Source organism: Mus caroli, unplaced genomic scaffold (genome assembly GCF_978045245.1).
Source record: "Mus caroli unplaced genomic scaffold, Mus_caroli_1 scaffold_2, whole genome shotgun sequence".
In the NCBI taxonomy this organism is placed as follows: domain Eukaryota; kingdom Metazoa; phylum Chordata; class Mammalia; order Rodentia; family Muridae; genus Mus; species Mus caroli.
In genome coordinates this window covers 67202611-67218610 of record NW_028227257.1, presented here as the reverse complement: position 1 = coordinate 67218610, position 16000 = coordinate 67202611, and the positions used below count along the sequence as shown (strand labels likewise).

General features: G+C 42.6%; 1 protein-coding gene and 1 non-coding gene across 3 annotated transcripts; both read left to right on the top strand.

Moving 5' to 3' along the window:
* Positions 1-3907: 3907 nt before the first annotated feature.
* Positions 3908-15498, top strand: LOC110289881 (transmembrane and coiled-coil domain-containing protein 5B). 2 transcript variants are annotated; one of them, XM_021156280.2, is made up of 12 exons: positions 3908-4005; positions 4814-4858; positions 5528-5677; positions 5966-6083; positions 6384-6434; positions 8161-8229; positions 9206-9262; positions 9753-9812; positions 10309-10373; positions 13862-13937; positions 14163-14206; positions 15132-15498. In XM_021156280.2, exons 2-12 carry the CDS (start codon positions 4824-4826, stop codon positions 15328-15330), a joined length of 924 nt encoding a protein of 307 aa, XP_021011939.1. In that variant the 5' UTR covers positions 3908-4005; positions 4814-4823; the 3' UTR covers positions 15331-15498. The 2 variants fall into 2 exon arrangements, with proteins under 2 accessions (XP_021011939.1, XP_021011941.1); XM_021156282.1 differs by lacking the exon at positions 9206-9262.
* LOC115030528 (U1 spliceosomal RNA) lies at positions 6420-6581 on the top strand. The gene has a single exon (XR_003836112.1). It is a non-coding gene; the product is annotated as a U1 spliceosomal RNA (small nuclear RNA).
* Positions 15499-16000: the final 502 nt, after the last annotated feature.

The following is a 16000-nucleotide window of genomic DNA, read 5'->3' as shown; positions in this document are numbered from 1 at the left end:
ATTTATTATCTACAATGAGGTCGATACCTATATCTATCTATATCTGAGTCAACTATACCCATATTTAGGATAAAATGCTCAGTGTGAAATAATGAAAAAATAAGTTCAAGTTCAGGACCATGTGAAAAGTGAATTGGAGAATAAAACTAAAGGAAAGAAAATAAACCAAAGGAAACATATGGACCATAATATTAAGTATAGCAATAGACGTTTGGAGCTTCAAACGTGGGTTTGAGCGTCTTTGTGTCATGAGAAAATGTGTTCTCACACAACATATATATATTATCTCTTTGAGGCAATGATCCAGGAATGATTTGTGATGGAAGGTTTCATAGAGAGGGTGAATTTGTATGGTGTCCTTAAGGGAAATCAAAAGATGCAGTTTAATGGGAAGAATATTTTCATCACAACTTGTGAACCAGTGGTACCTAGAGGGTGTGGCTGTCCACTGAAGATTCTGCCACAGCACACTGTTTATAATGAGCATGTTCTGATGTGGCTGTACAGGTGAGTCTACCTCAGGTATGTTACAAGGAGAAGGAGCCAAAGAATTCAGTTCTCCTCTTTTAAATAACAGGAATTATATGAGTCACTTTATTCATGCATTTGTTCTTAAAATATTCCTGTCATATTGAATTCCGTCTGAACAGAACCCTGGAGCACACCTAGTCAGAGATAGAAAAATGAATGATTAAAATACATTCAAATACCCATAGCCTACCTATACGATGAAAACCAGACCAAGCTCACTGTAGGTGGGAGTTCCTTTACAGGAGTATGCCAAACTTATACTCTATTGATATTTCTACAGTTCTGTATCCTGCATTATCTACTTTAATATAGAAGAATCCTTGGATGTTTAGCAGGGTGATGCTGATATGTTAAACCCCACCTACTCTTTCAATAATTTAAGACCACCCCCCCACCCCAAAAAAAGAGGGAACTCTAAAGGAGTAGGCAGTAGAATTGGGCCCCTGGACCTAACTGTCCTCCCTCCTCTTTCCATTTTCTCATCTTCTATTCCTGCCACCATTTGCCAAGGAGAAGCTTCGGCATGGAGAGGGAGGGGTTCTGAGAGAAGGGTGCATATCATGGATCTGAGTTAACTGCCTGCCTGCTGCTTGATACAGCTTTTCCAGTCTGCTTCTCTCTATGTTCTGCTTTCTCTCTCTGGAGATCTGTCTATATTCTGCTTGCTTGTTATTCTAAGAGATCTCTCTGTCCATGTTCTGCTCCGTCCTGTGTTTGCGTGTGTGTGTGTGTGTGTGTGTGTGTGTGTGTGTGTGTGTGTGTGTGTGCGCGCGCGCGCGCGCGCGCCTGTCTGTCTATCTGTCTGTCTCCAAGCACTTCTCTTTTTTTAATCCTAAAAAATTCTTTGACCTCTCATCTTCTGCAGAACACAGGTCCAGCCTTTTATTTTGCGTATCAATCCAGTCATTTACTCCAGGTTTCCTTTTGATTATCCTGTGAATCAGCATCTGGAGAACCCCCAGCCCTTTGATTCTTAAGTCACAGCCAGCACATATTTTTTTCTTAAACTTCAAAAAGATTTCAGAGATCTGTCTTTGGGAAACACAGACAATAAACTACTTGGGTGGGACCTGGTCCTGATATTACCATTTCTACAGCCCCTGGGTCTAATGTAGCTCTGTCCTAGGCTGACCTTGAACTCAGGAATCTGCCAGCTTTTGTATCTTTCTGACAAGCTGGCTCATAGTGTAGCTGCCTTTGTTCCTTTAGATCCATGAAGCCACTTGTAGTTCATATTACATCCTTATATTTGAGCAATTATATATATTTTTGAACTGTTTTTAGAGCTTTTTATTATTATTATTTTCTTGTTTCTTTTTTTTATTAGATATTTTCTTTACATTTCAAATGTTATCCCCTTTCCTAGTTACCCGTCCAAAATCCACTATCCCCTCCCACCTTGCCCTGCTCACCAACCCACCCACTCTCTATTCCTGGTCCTGGCAGTCCCCTATACTGGGGCATAGAGCCTTCACAAGGCCAACAGCCTCTCCTCCCATTGATGACCAACTAGGCCATACTCTGCTACATATGCAGCTGGAGCCATGAGTCCCATCATGTGTGCTCTTTGGTTGGTGGTTTAGTCCCTGGGAGCTCTGGAGATACTATTTAGTTCATATTGTTGTTCCTCCTATGGGGCAGCAAACCCCTTCAGCTCCTTGGGTCCTTTCTCTAGCTTCTCCATTGGGAACCCTGTGCTCAGTCCAATGGATGTCTGTGAGCATCCACTTCCGTATTTGTCAGGCACTGGCAGAGCCTCTCAGGAGACAGCCATATCAGGCTCCTGTCAGGAAGCTCTGACAATAGTATCTGGGTTTGGTGTTTGTATATGGGATGGATCCCCAGGTGGGGCAGTCTCTGGATGGTCATTCCTTCAGTCTCTACTCCACACTTTGTCTCTGTAACTCCTTCCATGGGTATTTTGCTCCCCTTTCTAAGAAGGGTTGAAGTATCCACACTTTGGACTTCCTTCTTCTTGAGTTTCATGTGGTTTGTGAATTGTATCTTGGATATTCTGAGCTTCTGGGTTAATATCTACTTATCAGTGAGTGCATATCATGTGTGTTCTTTTGTGATTGGGTTACCTCACTCAGGATGATATCTTTCAGATCCATTCATTTGCCTATGAATTTCATAAATTCATCATTTTTAATAGCTGAGTAGTATTCCATTGTATAAATGTAACCCATTTTCTGTATTCATTCCTCTGTTGAGGGATATCTGGGTTCTTTCCAGTTTCTGACTATTATAAATAAGGCTGCTATGAACATAGTGGAGCATGTGTCCTTATTACATGTTGGAGCATCTTCTGGGTATATGCCCAGGAGTGGTATTGCTGGGTCCTCAGGTAGTACTTGTCCAGTTTTCTGAGGAACTGCCAAACTGATTTCCAGAGAGGTTGTACCAGCTTACATTCCCACCAGCAATAGAGGAGTGTTTCTCTTTCTCCACATCCTCACCAACACCTGCTGTCACTTGACTTTTTAACCTTAGCCATTCTGACTGATGTGAGGTGGGATCTCAAGGTTGTTTTGATTTGCATTTCCCTGATGACTAAGGATGTTGAAGGACTGTCCCAGTCTTTACCATTTTGCTGAGACATCAGCCATACTTTGCCTCCTGGACTCATGTATAGTCTGATTATCATGGAGTCATTAACTTTAACAGAGAGGACATTCCTCAGAAGAATGTGAAATATGTATATTATTACACAAGCAAGCCTTATGCCCACAGCTGCCATTGACACTCACAGAGGCTCAAATTAGAGCCCTATCCAAGGGGCAGGAACCATGTTACTCTCTGCCCACCAGGGCCACACTGGGCTAGATAAGCTTCAAACCATCTCATTATTTCCCAGTGACCTAGAGGACTAGCTTGGGGCAGGAGGACAAGTTCTACGGCTCTAAAAGCCCCATGTGGTAAGAATGGCAGCTCAGACACCATTCGGATTCTTTTGGTCTTCTCTCTGACTTTCTTACTTCTACCCTTTGGGTAACTCAACAGAGATATACATTTTGTGTTTAACAGCAATAACTTGTGAACAGCCACACAGAAATCATAGAAGAGAGATGAGAATGATTATAACCACTGCTTGGTCTATAGACTTGGGATGTAGATATATGGTCTATAGACGTGGGATGTGACCGTGCTCCATAAAGCAGATAGCTGTTGCCTCAGAAGATGTTTTAGCTGTGCCCAAATTGTTCTTCAGGACCTATTCCTATTTCATAAGACACCTAACCTGCCCTGAAGCTTTGGACTCTCCCACTTTGCTACTGGGATGACAAGACGATGTCATTATCCCACTATGACATGCTGCCCCACCCAGCCAGAGTAACTAGTCCAGTTATGTGTGGGGACTTAGTCAACAAGACAATCCCTGAGTGACAGTCCTGGCATACAGCTGGAAAGGAAATCTATTTGGAATAGAAAAAAAGATCTCTGTTGAAAACAAAGAAAGTTGTGTTTTAAAAGGTATTTACACAGTTTGGGATTTCTTGTGGGTAAATAGACTTCTGGAGGAAAAAGAAAATGTAGTGGAAATGGTTAAAAGAAAGGAGGTGGAAGATGAACTTCAAAAGGTATCAAATGCAGCCCTTCAAAGAGGGATGTGAAAGGAGGATGGTGTGCTGGTGTTCTGCCTTCCTAAGACTGGACTTAGTGCTGGATATTAGTACTGGTGTGCTGGTTATGAAATACCAGCCTTTGGCTTCCTCCAAAGCTTGATGCCTCTGTCTCTTTCCAAGTAGTGGCTGCTGTTTCAACCCAGCCTTCACTCTCTAAAGCTTGTTGAAAATTTAGAGAGTAATGGGCTAATAGAAATCAGACAGCCAAGTTCTTGGCTTATTTTGTTTCTTTGGGGGTGGGTATTTATTTGTTTTGTTTTGTTTCCCTGAGGGTTTACATTGGAAGTATAAATTATTTTTGTATTTGTCAACTGACATACATGCATCTGTCACTGTCCCTTAACATTTACTCCCCCCAGACCCCCAGAATAAGTACAAGCAAGGAAGGGAAAGGATGGAAAGAACAAATATTTAAAAGGTTTCTAAACCCAATGTGATCTGTTCTGAGATCTGAAGATCCAACTATGATCTCTGTTGCTGAAATGTAGTTTGCCTGATATGCTGAGATGGTATCTGGGAAAGTGAGAGCACAGAAGCTTCATCTTGACTCTGACGTGCCTGAGGAGCATCTCACTTTTGCCATCTCCTTTCCGTGTGCCAACATGCTGCATGGTAGGTCCTTTGGGTTTGTAACAGTTGTCTGTATTCATATCTAGGAAGCAAGCAATGGAAGATGCTGAACAGAACCCATTGGATGATGAGTAAGTAAACCACTAACAGGGAGCCAGAAAGATGACTGCTCTAGAAATCTCCAGTGACCCACACCTCAGTTGTGAAGATGTTCTTTCCTTAAGCCTGAGAACCTTGGAAGAAATTTCAGTTCCATTTTCCCTTATTTCATTACACACTGCCACAGTGGGACCTTGAGCAGAAGCTGTCCTGTCACCCAGCACATCAGCTTGGTTCAGGGGAAAGATCCATTCCCCTCCCTCCTTCCCAGAAAGCCAGAAAGATTCTGATAGACTGAGACAGATAATATTCAAGTTTGTAACAAAAGGCAAGAATTTTCTTTTATTTCCCACCTTTAACTGCCTTACATATATTAATTAGATGCCATATTTTCCCTATAAAATTTTGGAGGTGAACAAGTTAGAGTCCAATTGTTTATATAAAAAAATATGGTTTTCCTTTTGTACACAAAAGATTTGCATTTTAGTGAGTATTGCTTAATAATATTTAAAATGAAAGTGTGACAAATGTTTGCTTTCTGAGGAATACCACAGAAATTGGTTAATTATGAAAAAAAATCAATCAAATCAATTAGGTGTGTAAACAACAGGAGACTAGAGGATGAAAGAGAATACATGTATGTCCTCTTGGAGTTGTGGGGTTTTGTGGTGAGTTTAGTCATAATGATGCTTTTCCTGTAGGGCTGAGATTACAGAAATACCAACTTTAGAAGCCATAAAACAGAATCTCAAGTACCTGAACTCAGACCTTGAAAAGGATCTACAGAGGCTGGATGAGGCCAATCAGATTCTCCTCAGAAAGATTCAAAAGAAAGAAGAATCTATACAAAGGTCAGGCTTTGCCCTTGGTGAAGGAGAGGCTCCTCACGTGATGTCCCATAGCCTAAAGGGAAGCGAGGGGGGTCAGTTCCCTGGTGGAAATTTCAGTGTGTGATTTAAATTCTGAAACTTGACCTCTGTGCCCCCCCCCAAAGACTTGGGTGTGGATCCTTGCATCAATTTCTTCATTTCATTGACATTTTATTGCACTGTCACTCCAGCTCACTCAGATGTTGGTGGCGTGATTTCAGTGGCAGCTTCCTTAGGACTGATTCACACCTGAGTAACTTTGTTTTTCAGTCTTGAGAGAGATATTGCCCTGTCCATAGGAAGAGTCCCAGAGAGGGATGACTTCAATGAGATCCTAGCACAGAAGGAGACTGCCTTGAAGGACTTGGAGCTGGAGACAGCAAAGCTGGTGAGAAGACTTCTAAAGGAGACCTTAAGAAACCCTCTGCAGCCATCGCTCTGTCTGTCCCCAGAGTCTCTGCATATGCTCCTTGCCTCTGTGGCTACAGAAATCATAGCTGCCGGGGGGGGGGGGGGCGGTGGTCTCTGTGACAATGAAGCACAAGGCATGGGCATACGACCTTGACTCTGTCCCAGGTCCTCTATGAAGGACCGAGGTGCACTTAACTGACACCCTCATCCCCACATATTACGTCAGTGGTCTTGAAAGCAGAATCTGTTTGTCTCCTTTAACTCTTTCTTCCTACAGGAGAAAAAGAATAAGACCCTAAGCAAGAATGTGATGGAACTTCAGAAGAAGGTAAGGGCATGATCACGAAGGTGGTTTTCCCAGGGCGAGGCTTATCCATTGCACTGCAGATGTGTTGACCCCTGTGATTTCCCCAAATGCTGGAAATTCGACTGCATAATTTGTGGTAGTGAGGGACTGTGTTCGCGCTCTCCCCTGAAAAAAAAAAAAAAAGAAAGAAAAAGAAAAAAACAAGAAGGCAAGAGGACATCCCAAATTGTAAGGAACCTTATTTCCTACAGCATTATCATTACAAAACAAAGGCTGGTGGAATGGACAGAAGACGTATGTGGTGAATTTGGGGAATATAATTCACATGCACACACACACACACACACACACACACACATGTATATATGTATATTTTTTCTCATCAGTTATATGTAACCACATAAAATATAGATTATATGCTACATACAAATGAAGTGAATTTTCACAGATTTAAGTCTATCTTGAAATATGACTGATTTCTAAAGAATCTTCTGAACTCTCTAGTCAGATAAACAGGAAGACGGTAAACATTTGCCCTACACCCCCATCACCTTCAGAGTCTTCAGACGCAAATTTGTCCTCCAGACATGCCAGGCTGTGGGAAAAAGAGATAAATAGTTACATGAGCAACAATGGCTCATTCTTTCCCCAATTCCTCCTGTTAAGCCCATGCTTCTCTCCTCAGTGTGGAGCTATATTGGTCATGGGGACAGAAAAGGATGTCCAGTCAGGGCTTAGTGCTCAAGAACACATACTCTTACATACTCAGAACCTGAGTTCTGGTCCCCGTGCCCAGGTCAGGTAGTTCACAATCACCTCTCCCTCAAGATCCAAGGACTTGAAGCCATTCTCTCTGGATGCCAAAGAGAGCTGTACTCACATTTACATACACACCTACACACACACACCTACACACGCACACACAAATGCACACACAATTACAAATACGAATCTTAAAAGAAAGAAAGAAAGAAAGAAAGAAAGAAAGAAAGAAAGAAAGAAAGAAAGAAAAAAGAAGAAAAGAAAGAGAGAGAGAAAGAGAGAAGGGAGGGAGGCAGGCAGGCAGGAAGGAAAGAAGGAAAGAGAAGAGAAGAGAAGAGAAGAGAAGAGAAGAGAGGAGAGGAGAGGAGAGGAGAGGAGAGGAGAGGAGAGGAGAGGAGAGGAGAGGAGAGGAGAGGAGAGGAGAGGAGAGGAGAGGAGAGGAGAGGAGAGGAGAGGAGAGGAGAGGAGAGGAGAGGAGAGGAGAGGAGAGAGGAGGAGAGAGGAGGAGAGAGGAGAGAGGAGAGAGGAGAGAGGAGAGAGGAGAGAGGAGAGAGGAGAGAGGAGAGAGGAGAGAGGAGAGAGGAGAGAGGAGAGAGGAGAGAGGAGAGAGGAGAGAGGAGAGGGGAGGGGAGGGGAGAGGGGAGAAGAGAAGAGAAGAGAAGAGAAGAGAAGAGAAGAGAAGAGAAGAGAAGAGAAGAGAAGAGAAGAGAAGAGAAAAGAGAAAGAAAGAAAGAAAGAAAGAAAGAAAGAAAGAAAGAAAGAAAGAAAGAAAGAAAGAAAGAAAGAAAGAAAAGAGAGAGAAGCCTCTTCACTCAGTATTGAGTTAGCAACTCCCACAGGGTCAAAGAGACATGTTTTCATTCAAGAGGTTTCTGTACCCGAACTAGTAAGCACAAGTGTTCCGCTGGCTAAGACCCCAGCCTAACCCTATCCTAGCTCATCTGTTTGCCTTGAGGAGCTCACAGCTACTTCAATGATATTTCAGATTTCAAAAGGACTCAAGAACATTGCCTCTGATCCAGAAACCCTGAAAAAGAAAGTAACAGAATTCAAGGTGAGTCGCACAGCAAGCTGGGACATTTTTGTGACACGTGTATCAGTTCTAGGTCTTAGGAGGCTATTTTTATGGCTTCTCCTAGGTGTGGCGCTAGACATGCCCATTTGTGTATTAGAGGTGTGCCAGCATCCTTTATTGCCATGGGCTACCCTGACAGTAGCCTCTGTTCACACTAGATGTGGCTATGTTGCCTTTGGGTGGAAGGGATGTCTCGAAAGCCTCATCAGTTAAGAAAACACATCCCAAACACTTACTGGAGTCTGTCTTCTCTGGAGAAGTTTATATTTAAATGAGGACACATAGATACAGACATCCAAATAGAAAGTAAATGCTAATTCCCACAGTTATATAAGGATGCACTGGTGATCATAGACAGTTTGCCAAGCCGTGGCTCATAGGGTGAATTTTATTTTCAAGTTTCACTTTGTCTTTTTCCTCAATTATAAAGTAAAGCAAGTGAAAATATTCATTTGTAAGACTCTATTATTTGCACCTCAATGTCTAGAGCATTCTGTCCTCTGGCAGAGGTCCAGTAAATATTTGTTAAGTGGACAAATGTGTAGACTCAGACTGGGGACAAGCCTATTGTGGAGCTCTGTGTGGTTTTAGGGGACAAGTGTGGCATCTGGCTGAGGCCAACATCAAGAGCTCCATTGTCTGCTTTTCTCTGAACAAGTCGAATGTCTCCTATGACTCTCGTGTGACTTAAAGAGCATGAGCTCACCATGCTCACTGAGTACAGGGAGCAGTGGTGGTCATTGGTCAGTACGGGGGAGGAGAATGGCCACATTCGATGGAGAGTCAGCCTACTGGGGTTTAATGTCAGCTCTGCCATTGTGAGATTTAGCTAAGTTTGTTTATAACTTCTCTGTCCTCAACACATGATAGCAGCTCTGAGTTTGGTTTTTGCTGGCCTGGGTTTTCCTTGCACAAAGGAATGCTGTTCGTTTTCTGCCATTACCATCCTCCCTAGGTGAAACTACAAAAGTCAACCGAGTCCTGTGCACAACAAGAGAAGGAAATCGCCAAGGTTAGATTAGACCAGTGCCTCTGCCACTGAGGGTCTGCCTAGGACATATGTAGAAGGGAAAGTCCGAGGGTCTTTAGAACGGTTTTCAGGCATGGCAGGGAGGGAGCAGGGAAGTCTGGCAAGTGAATTTGTGATTCACAGGCAGGTGGAAAAAGCACTGTCATTAAATACTGACCTTAAAATGTTAAAAAACCCTCATCTGCCCCAAATACCTTGTACAACCCCAGAGCCAACAGCCTACTGCATTCCTTTCTGTTTTCCAGAGAGACTCAGGACAACTTGGGTAAATTCTATCCCTCCCCCTTCTCAAATTTAGGCCCTGTGCCTGAATACTAGGTCACCTCTTAGTGAGGTGGTGGCTGTTTCCCTTCAAGTAAGGGGTTGCTAGGTAACCAGCCACATGTCCAATGGACTAGGCAGGTTCCCAGGGAAGCAGCCAACACTTGGTACCCATTGAAGTCATGAGGTTTGTGCTTTCTTCTTTTCCTAGATGGAAAGTGACTACCAATCTGTATTTCAGCTCTGTGAAGACCAGGCCCACTACATAAAGGTACAACGTCTCAGAGGACAGTCAGATGGAGGCATGTCTCCCCAAGTCTGGAGAAAGCTGCTTTCTTGTTAGGCTACCCTCAGCTATGTAAAAATGCCTTTTATTCAATGAAATGACCACCAAACAGGAATGCTCTGGACAATGTGGGGAACCCTTGTCATGCATTATTTTCCTCAACCCATTTGTCTAGTAAGTAAGTCTGAGGAGTTCTGAAGGCACTGGGGTTTCAGGGAGCTGGGTTCTGTGTTCCGAGAACACAGTCCAGCTCAGATCTGGGATCTAAGTGCAAGCAAGGCCTAGAAGAGGAACTATTTTTCTATGCCCATCCTCTGATTAGTACTCTGATTTGTTTTTCATTAGAACACCCCCTACCTGTACACCCTGTTGTGTGAAATGTTTGGAATTTTAGTTAGTTGTTTAGTGGAATATTCCTATCAGTGACTTTGAAATAAAGACAACAATTCTTGTTTATGATGCCCTCCCTGCCCACGGGAAGAAATACCAAGAAATTCTAAGGGAGATGGAGAAGGAAAAAGAAGTGATGCTGCTTGAGAAAGAAATGTAAGTCTGGGAAATAATGCCCTCTGGTACACTGCACTGCTGGCCCTAGGCAGTCCCTGGGAGGCACGGCGTTCTCAGAACAATTGGTGTCACGGAGTGAAGGACCCACAGCAGGTCATTTTCCACAACCTCTATTCTTGCTCCAGACTGAACACTCAAAACCATTCAAACTGGTCTTCTGCCCTCCCCAGCAACTGGGTCCTGAAATCTCTTTATGATGCTCTTTTCATAGTTGAGAGCAGTGTTCCCAGCACTAATAGAGCTACGTTCCAGGGGAAATTACAGTGAAGAGATATTTACCCTCAAGAAACAAACGACTGGCATCTATGTATATCACAATTTTTCCCAGGACATTGGTATAATGGAATGACCTGAGATCTGTAGATGTTTTTCACGGGATTTGACACACTTCCTTTTTGTTTATACTTCTTAATTGTATCGCATCTTACACAATATACATAGGACATACACGTCTTAAATATGTAGCTGTTAGATTTTTTTCTATGTATATACACATTAGTACCACTGAAATCCAAATATAGACTATTACAAGCCCCAGAAGTCTCCTTGAATGCTCTACCCTGTCAACATCCCCTAGTCTGGTCATTTTAAACTTCTATCCTCAATTTCTCTATAGATTCAGCCCATGTTCTCTTTCTCTGAGGATTATCTCTACTGTATCATGTGACTTGCTCTTTATAATATCCCAATGTATGAATATGACAGCACTAAGCTCTCACTGACAAACACTTTGACCATTTCAAATTTGGGTACATTAAAATCTGCTATATAATGTCCTCATGTATGCCTTTTGATAGATGTATCCTTCCATTTGTGAGTGGTCATTCAGGTACATATCTTTGTTGTACTGGATGAAACAATTTTCTGTAGTGGCCGAATCAGCATCCTCATTCATAAGGACTCTGGAGCGCTCTGGGCTGGACTGTGGCTCTACGGGTAAAGATGCTCTTCCTGTTGGCTTATTGCTTCCCTTGGGCCTTAAGTTCAGTTCTCAGAAGCTCAAAACTTCTATGACTTACCCCAGATTCGTATTTACTGTTTAAACTTGATATATTTTTACACTTGAACTCACCTGAAATCTATGTCTTCCCATGTCCAAATAGCCCTGTACAATCTTTAAACTTTAAATAATTTAAAACTGTAACATTTACAGAGGTCATGCATTTCCTCTTGATGCCTTGTGGCTTTGTAGATGGGGGACCTTATACGTGTAAGCATATGTGTTTTTACATGCTTTGTCCTGTACAATTAATCTATGTCTCTGTCCTTTCACATATACTGAACTGTTTTAATTATTCCAGCTTCATAGTTAGCCTTGATATATGGTAGAAATAATCTGCAAATATTTTGTTCTTATTTAAGATTATTGTGTCTATTTTGGACCCACGAATTTCAATATAAATATTTTATATTAGTCTCAATTTCTACCAAAATAATAAAAACTGACTGAGATTTTCATTGTGATTTGTTGGTATTTGCAAATAAAATTTAGAAGTTAATTAATGTCTAGCTAATAGTTGTTCCAACTTTATCCTTCCATTTGTTTAGATCTCCTTTAACATTCATACAGTGTACTGTCATTCTCTGTAGTATTCACATACATTTTTAATCATACTGATAGTTTTGGATATGGTAAACGTTACATTTATTTGCTTTTAGGATCAATCATTTACCACTACATAGGAATATGTAGACTTCTGGATACAGAATCATGTCCATTGACCTTACTTTCTGAATTTTTTTTTTTGAGTCTTGAGTTACACAGAGATATAACTAGGAGCCAGCTTCTAGATTGACAGGCAAGCCCATGTAGATATTTGCTTTGATGGTCTTGAACTCTAGACTCGGCCTCCTCAGCCAGTTTTTGTCACTACTTTCTGCTCAGACTCTATTTCCCTGCAGCTCAAGTTGGCACATGTTCTTGATGGAGAGCCACGGGGAAGGAAGAGCTCCTTTGAGTGCTTCACCCGACTCGGGGACTCATGTCCCTTGGACTCCCAACCACTTTATCCAATACATTCAACGCATTTCACTCACTTCCGCAGTTACTTTTGGAAATGGGCTGGCCTGACACAAAATACTTCATCATGGAAGAGCTGGGAGCCTGTGCCAATTCTCCCTTTACATGTTTATTGATTACTATAAAAGGAAATATCCATGAAAATGCTAGATAAGCTTCCTGGATCAATTCTGTACATAAAACAAATAACAGTGACCAGGAGGCTTTAGAGAGAGAATAAAAGCAGGCATATATTAGAGAGAAGTTGGCAGCTGGAAGAGAAGAATGGTAGAAGTTATTCCCCCTGGTGTTATACCTTCTGGCCTGAGGTCGGCCCAGACCCATGTGTGTATTGTATGCATGGAGCAGTTACAACATGGAGGGGAAAAATTAGAATTTAGGCTACTAGAAAGAAAGAGAGCCAGACGTGGGAGTTTCTGGATATCATTCTGACATTAGGTTGAAGTCACACAATCTGTCTTTGGTGGCAGCTTACAAGCCAATCAGGTCAGCCACAGCCTCAGTGTGGATGCTCACAGACTGTTCTGAGTAGTTCAGTTTAAAAGTCAGCCAGAGGTGTAGGCAGAGTTTAGGTACAGTTTATCTTTCTCTTAGGAATGGAATATGTACTGGCTAGTTTAATGTAAGCTTGGCACAAGCTACAGTCATTGGAGAGGAAGGACCCTCAATTGAAAAGATACCTCCATAATATCTGGCCGTAGGCAAGCTAACAGGGCATTTTCTTAATTACTGATTGATGGTGGATGGCACAGCCCATTGCTGGTGGGGCAATTCCTGAGCTTGTACAAGCTGAGCAGTTCTATAAGAAAGCATTCTGAACAAGCCTGGAGATCAAACCAGTGCGTAGCACTCAGCCTTGGCCTCTGCATCAACTCTCGCCTTTATGGTCCTGCCCTGTTTGAGTTCTTGTTCTGCCTTCCTTCAGAGATGAACAGTAACATGGAACTGTGAGCCAAGTAAACCCATTCCTTCCTCAAGTTGCTTCTGGAGATGGTGTTTTATCCCAGCCACAGTGTCCCTAACTAGAACAGAATGGAAGTAGGATATAGCTAGAGCATAAGGCCCTCAGTTTATATCTCACCATCAAACGGGGAGAGGGATACATGAGACATGGAAGCAGAAGTTGGGGACCCATACAGAGAGAAAGAGAATCAGTTAGAACGGAGATGAGAGGTACTTACCAAGGAGGCAATTGGAATGGGGAATAAATTGAAACAAAATATAACTCGTGTGTATAAAAAGGCCATAAACGAAGTACCTGAATGCTAAACTTCAAAATAATTGGAAAAGAATCAGTCACATGGCTCAACATCTTTATATGCTGAAAAACTATGAAGTTCAGCCAAATAACAGGTGTCTCATGACTTAGAAAAGTTCTTGTCGGCAGTCCCTTGGGTTGTCTCGCAGGATAACTGGCTCCTGTCTTCTCTGATGTTTTTAAATCCAGATCCAAAGCCCAGAATGACTCTTCCCAAGTAGTGAAACCGGGATCAACTCTGGTAGAGACCATTCAAAGTAACATGGTGAGTCTTGCTGCCACACTTGGACTTACCTTTACCCGCCCCCCCCCTCTTCCTGGGATGTCTCCCTCACTCTCCTTTTCTTTTCTAAAAATCCTGGAGGTGGGAAGTGATGTTGTGTTACCTAGCACTCTACCACAGAATGCAAAGCTGGCTGGCCTAAGGCAAAGTCTCTGCTTGGAGCCACCCCACTGCCCTACTGTTCAAGGTTTTCATTACTTTCCACAGGAGAAGAACATCATTAAGAAACAGAAGAGGAAGTTCTGGCTTAGGTGAGTGGCAGAGTCCTGCTCCTGACCTAATTGGTCCAGGCTAGATTCACTGTGCATCTGACTGGATAGAGGCCATAGGAATGACTATTAGCATCAAACCAATATACGATGCAGCCTCTGAGTGCTCTGAACTCTTCCTTCCTTCCTTCCTTCCTTCCTTCCTTCCTTCCTTCCTTCCTTCCTTCCTTCCTTCCTTCCTTCCTTCCTTCCTCTCTCTCTCTCTCTCTCTCTCTCTCTCTCTCTCTCTCTCTCTCTCTCTCTCTCTCTCTCTCTCTCCAGAGTCAGGACATCAGACTCACGTGGTTCTGAGTAGCTGGAGGAAATAGTGGCTGCTCCTGAGTAGGTCAGGATGGGAACTATAGACTCCATTCCGTTTCCTCTTCTGTTCCCCAGAGTGCTCCCTTCCAGTCTCTCATACTTGCCCGCAATACTTGCTACATTCTAGGAAAGAGAAGACAGGATGCATTAACTTGCTTCGTTGTTTTACTGTAGAGAAACGGGGGGCAGGGGGTGTCACTTGAATTCTCTACCTTTTCATTTTCTAAGTTTTGAAACAAGGAGACTTATCTTCACTTTCCTAGAATTACTTGTAGGAGGCATGGAGAGCACTCTGGCCGTGAGGCTCACAATGTGACCATGTTAAGCATCTACTGTCAGCCTCCAAAAAGCCTGCCCTTTAGATAGACCCCAGAAGGTCATCTCTTCTATTGGAAAACTTCCATGTCACAATAGCAATGTTCAGTGCTTGACCACTAAATCGCAGTTTCTCTGTTTTGCAGTTAACCCGTATTCACTGTCTCTGTCCCCATCCCCTAAGCCCGCCAATGGGTTTGCCAAAGCAATTCAGCAGCCGTTTACAAGTTACTGTCTCATGGCTAAGGTTGAGCTAGTCTGTTCCCATATGCTAATGAGTTCCTCTTTGCAGGCACTTCCGGTACCTTTTCTTCATGGTCATGATTGTCATCCGGTTACTGGGTTACGTGTTCTTCCACCTGCAGTATGTAAACCCGGACTTTCTTGTGGACACCCTGCCCATGCTGATGAGCAGAAGTAGCTTGAAGTGGCTAAGGGACGTATTGTTTCCCTTCCTTACCCTAGAAGTGGAAGACGTGCTACCACACTAGGTGTGTTACCACACCTGCCAGGTGCTCCCAATGCAGGGGCCCTGGCTGTGGCCCTGCGTTAGTGATGTGGGCTGGGCAGGAACTGGAAGCCAAGGATTCAGAGCTTCTAGGTGACAGCTGAGCTTTCTATTTAATTCTCTCCTGGAGTGTCTCTCTGTCAAATACAGAATGCATTTGACCAGAGTTTGCTGTGTCAATCTGTGTGTCCTGGGGACATCGATGTAATCCTCAAGTTCCTTGTTCTGTTGAGACAAGGCATAAATTAAAACTCCCGTAGTATGTCCATTTTCTGCTTCACTTTATTAAAGGAAAAATAAAACCATGTTTATTAGAGTCTCAGTCATTTAAAGGAGGCATGCATGAGACCACTCGTGGAACTAGATTTTCAGCAATAGCATATTCTCTCCCTATAGCTTTTTGTGCTTTGTATTATGTCTTAAAAGTGACGTGCTGAAAAACAAAATGATCTTTTTTCTATGCATAGGTAATTACTCATTCTTAAGTGAGAAAAAATTAAAATTCAAGTGTTAATAAAAGTATAAAATTTAGAAAATAGTTCTAGATACAACCAAATAAAAAGCTTTAGATATAGCTAAGCAAATAGATTTGATTATCATTGAATGCTACCTTCTAATTCCTCCCAACTGAAGACAGTCTTTCCCACTCTCTA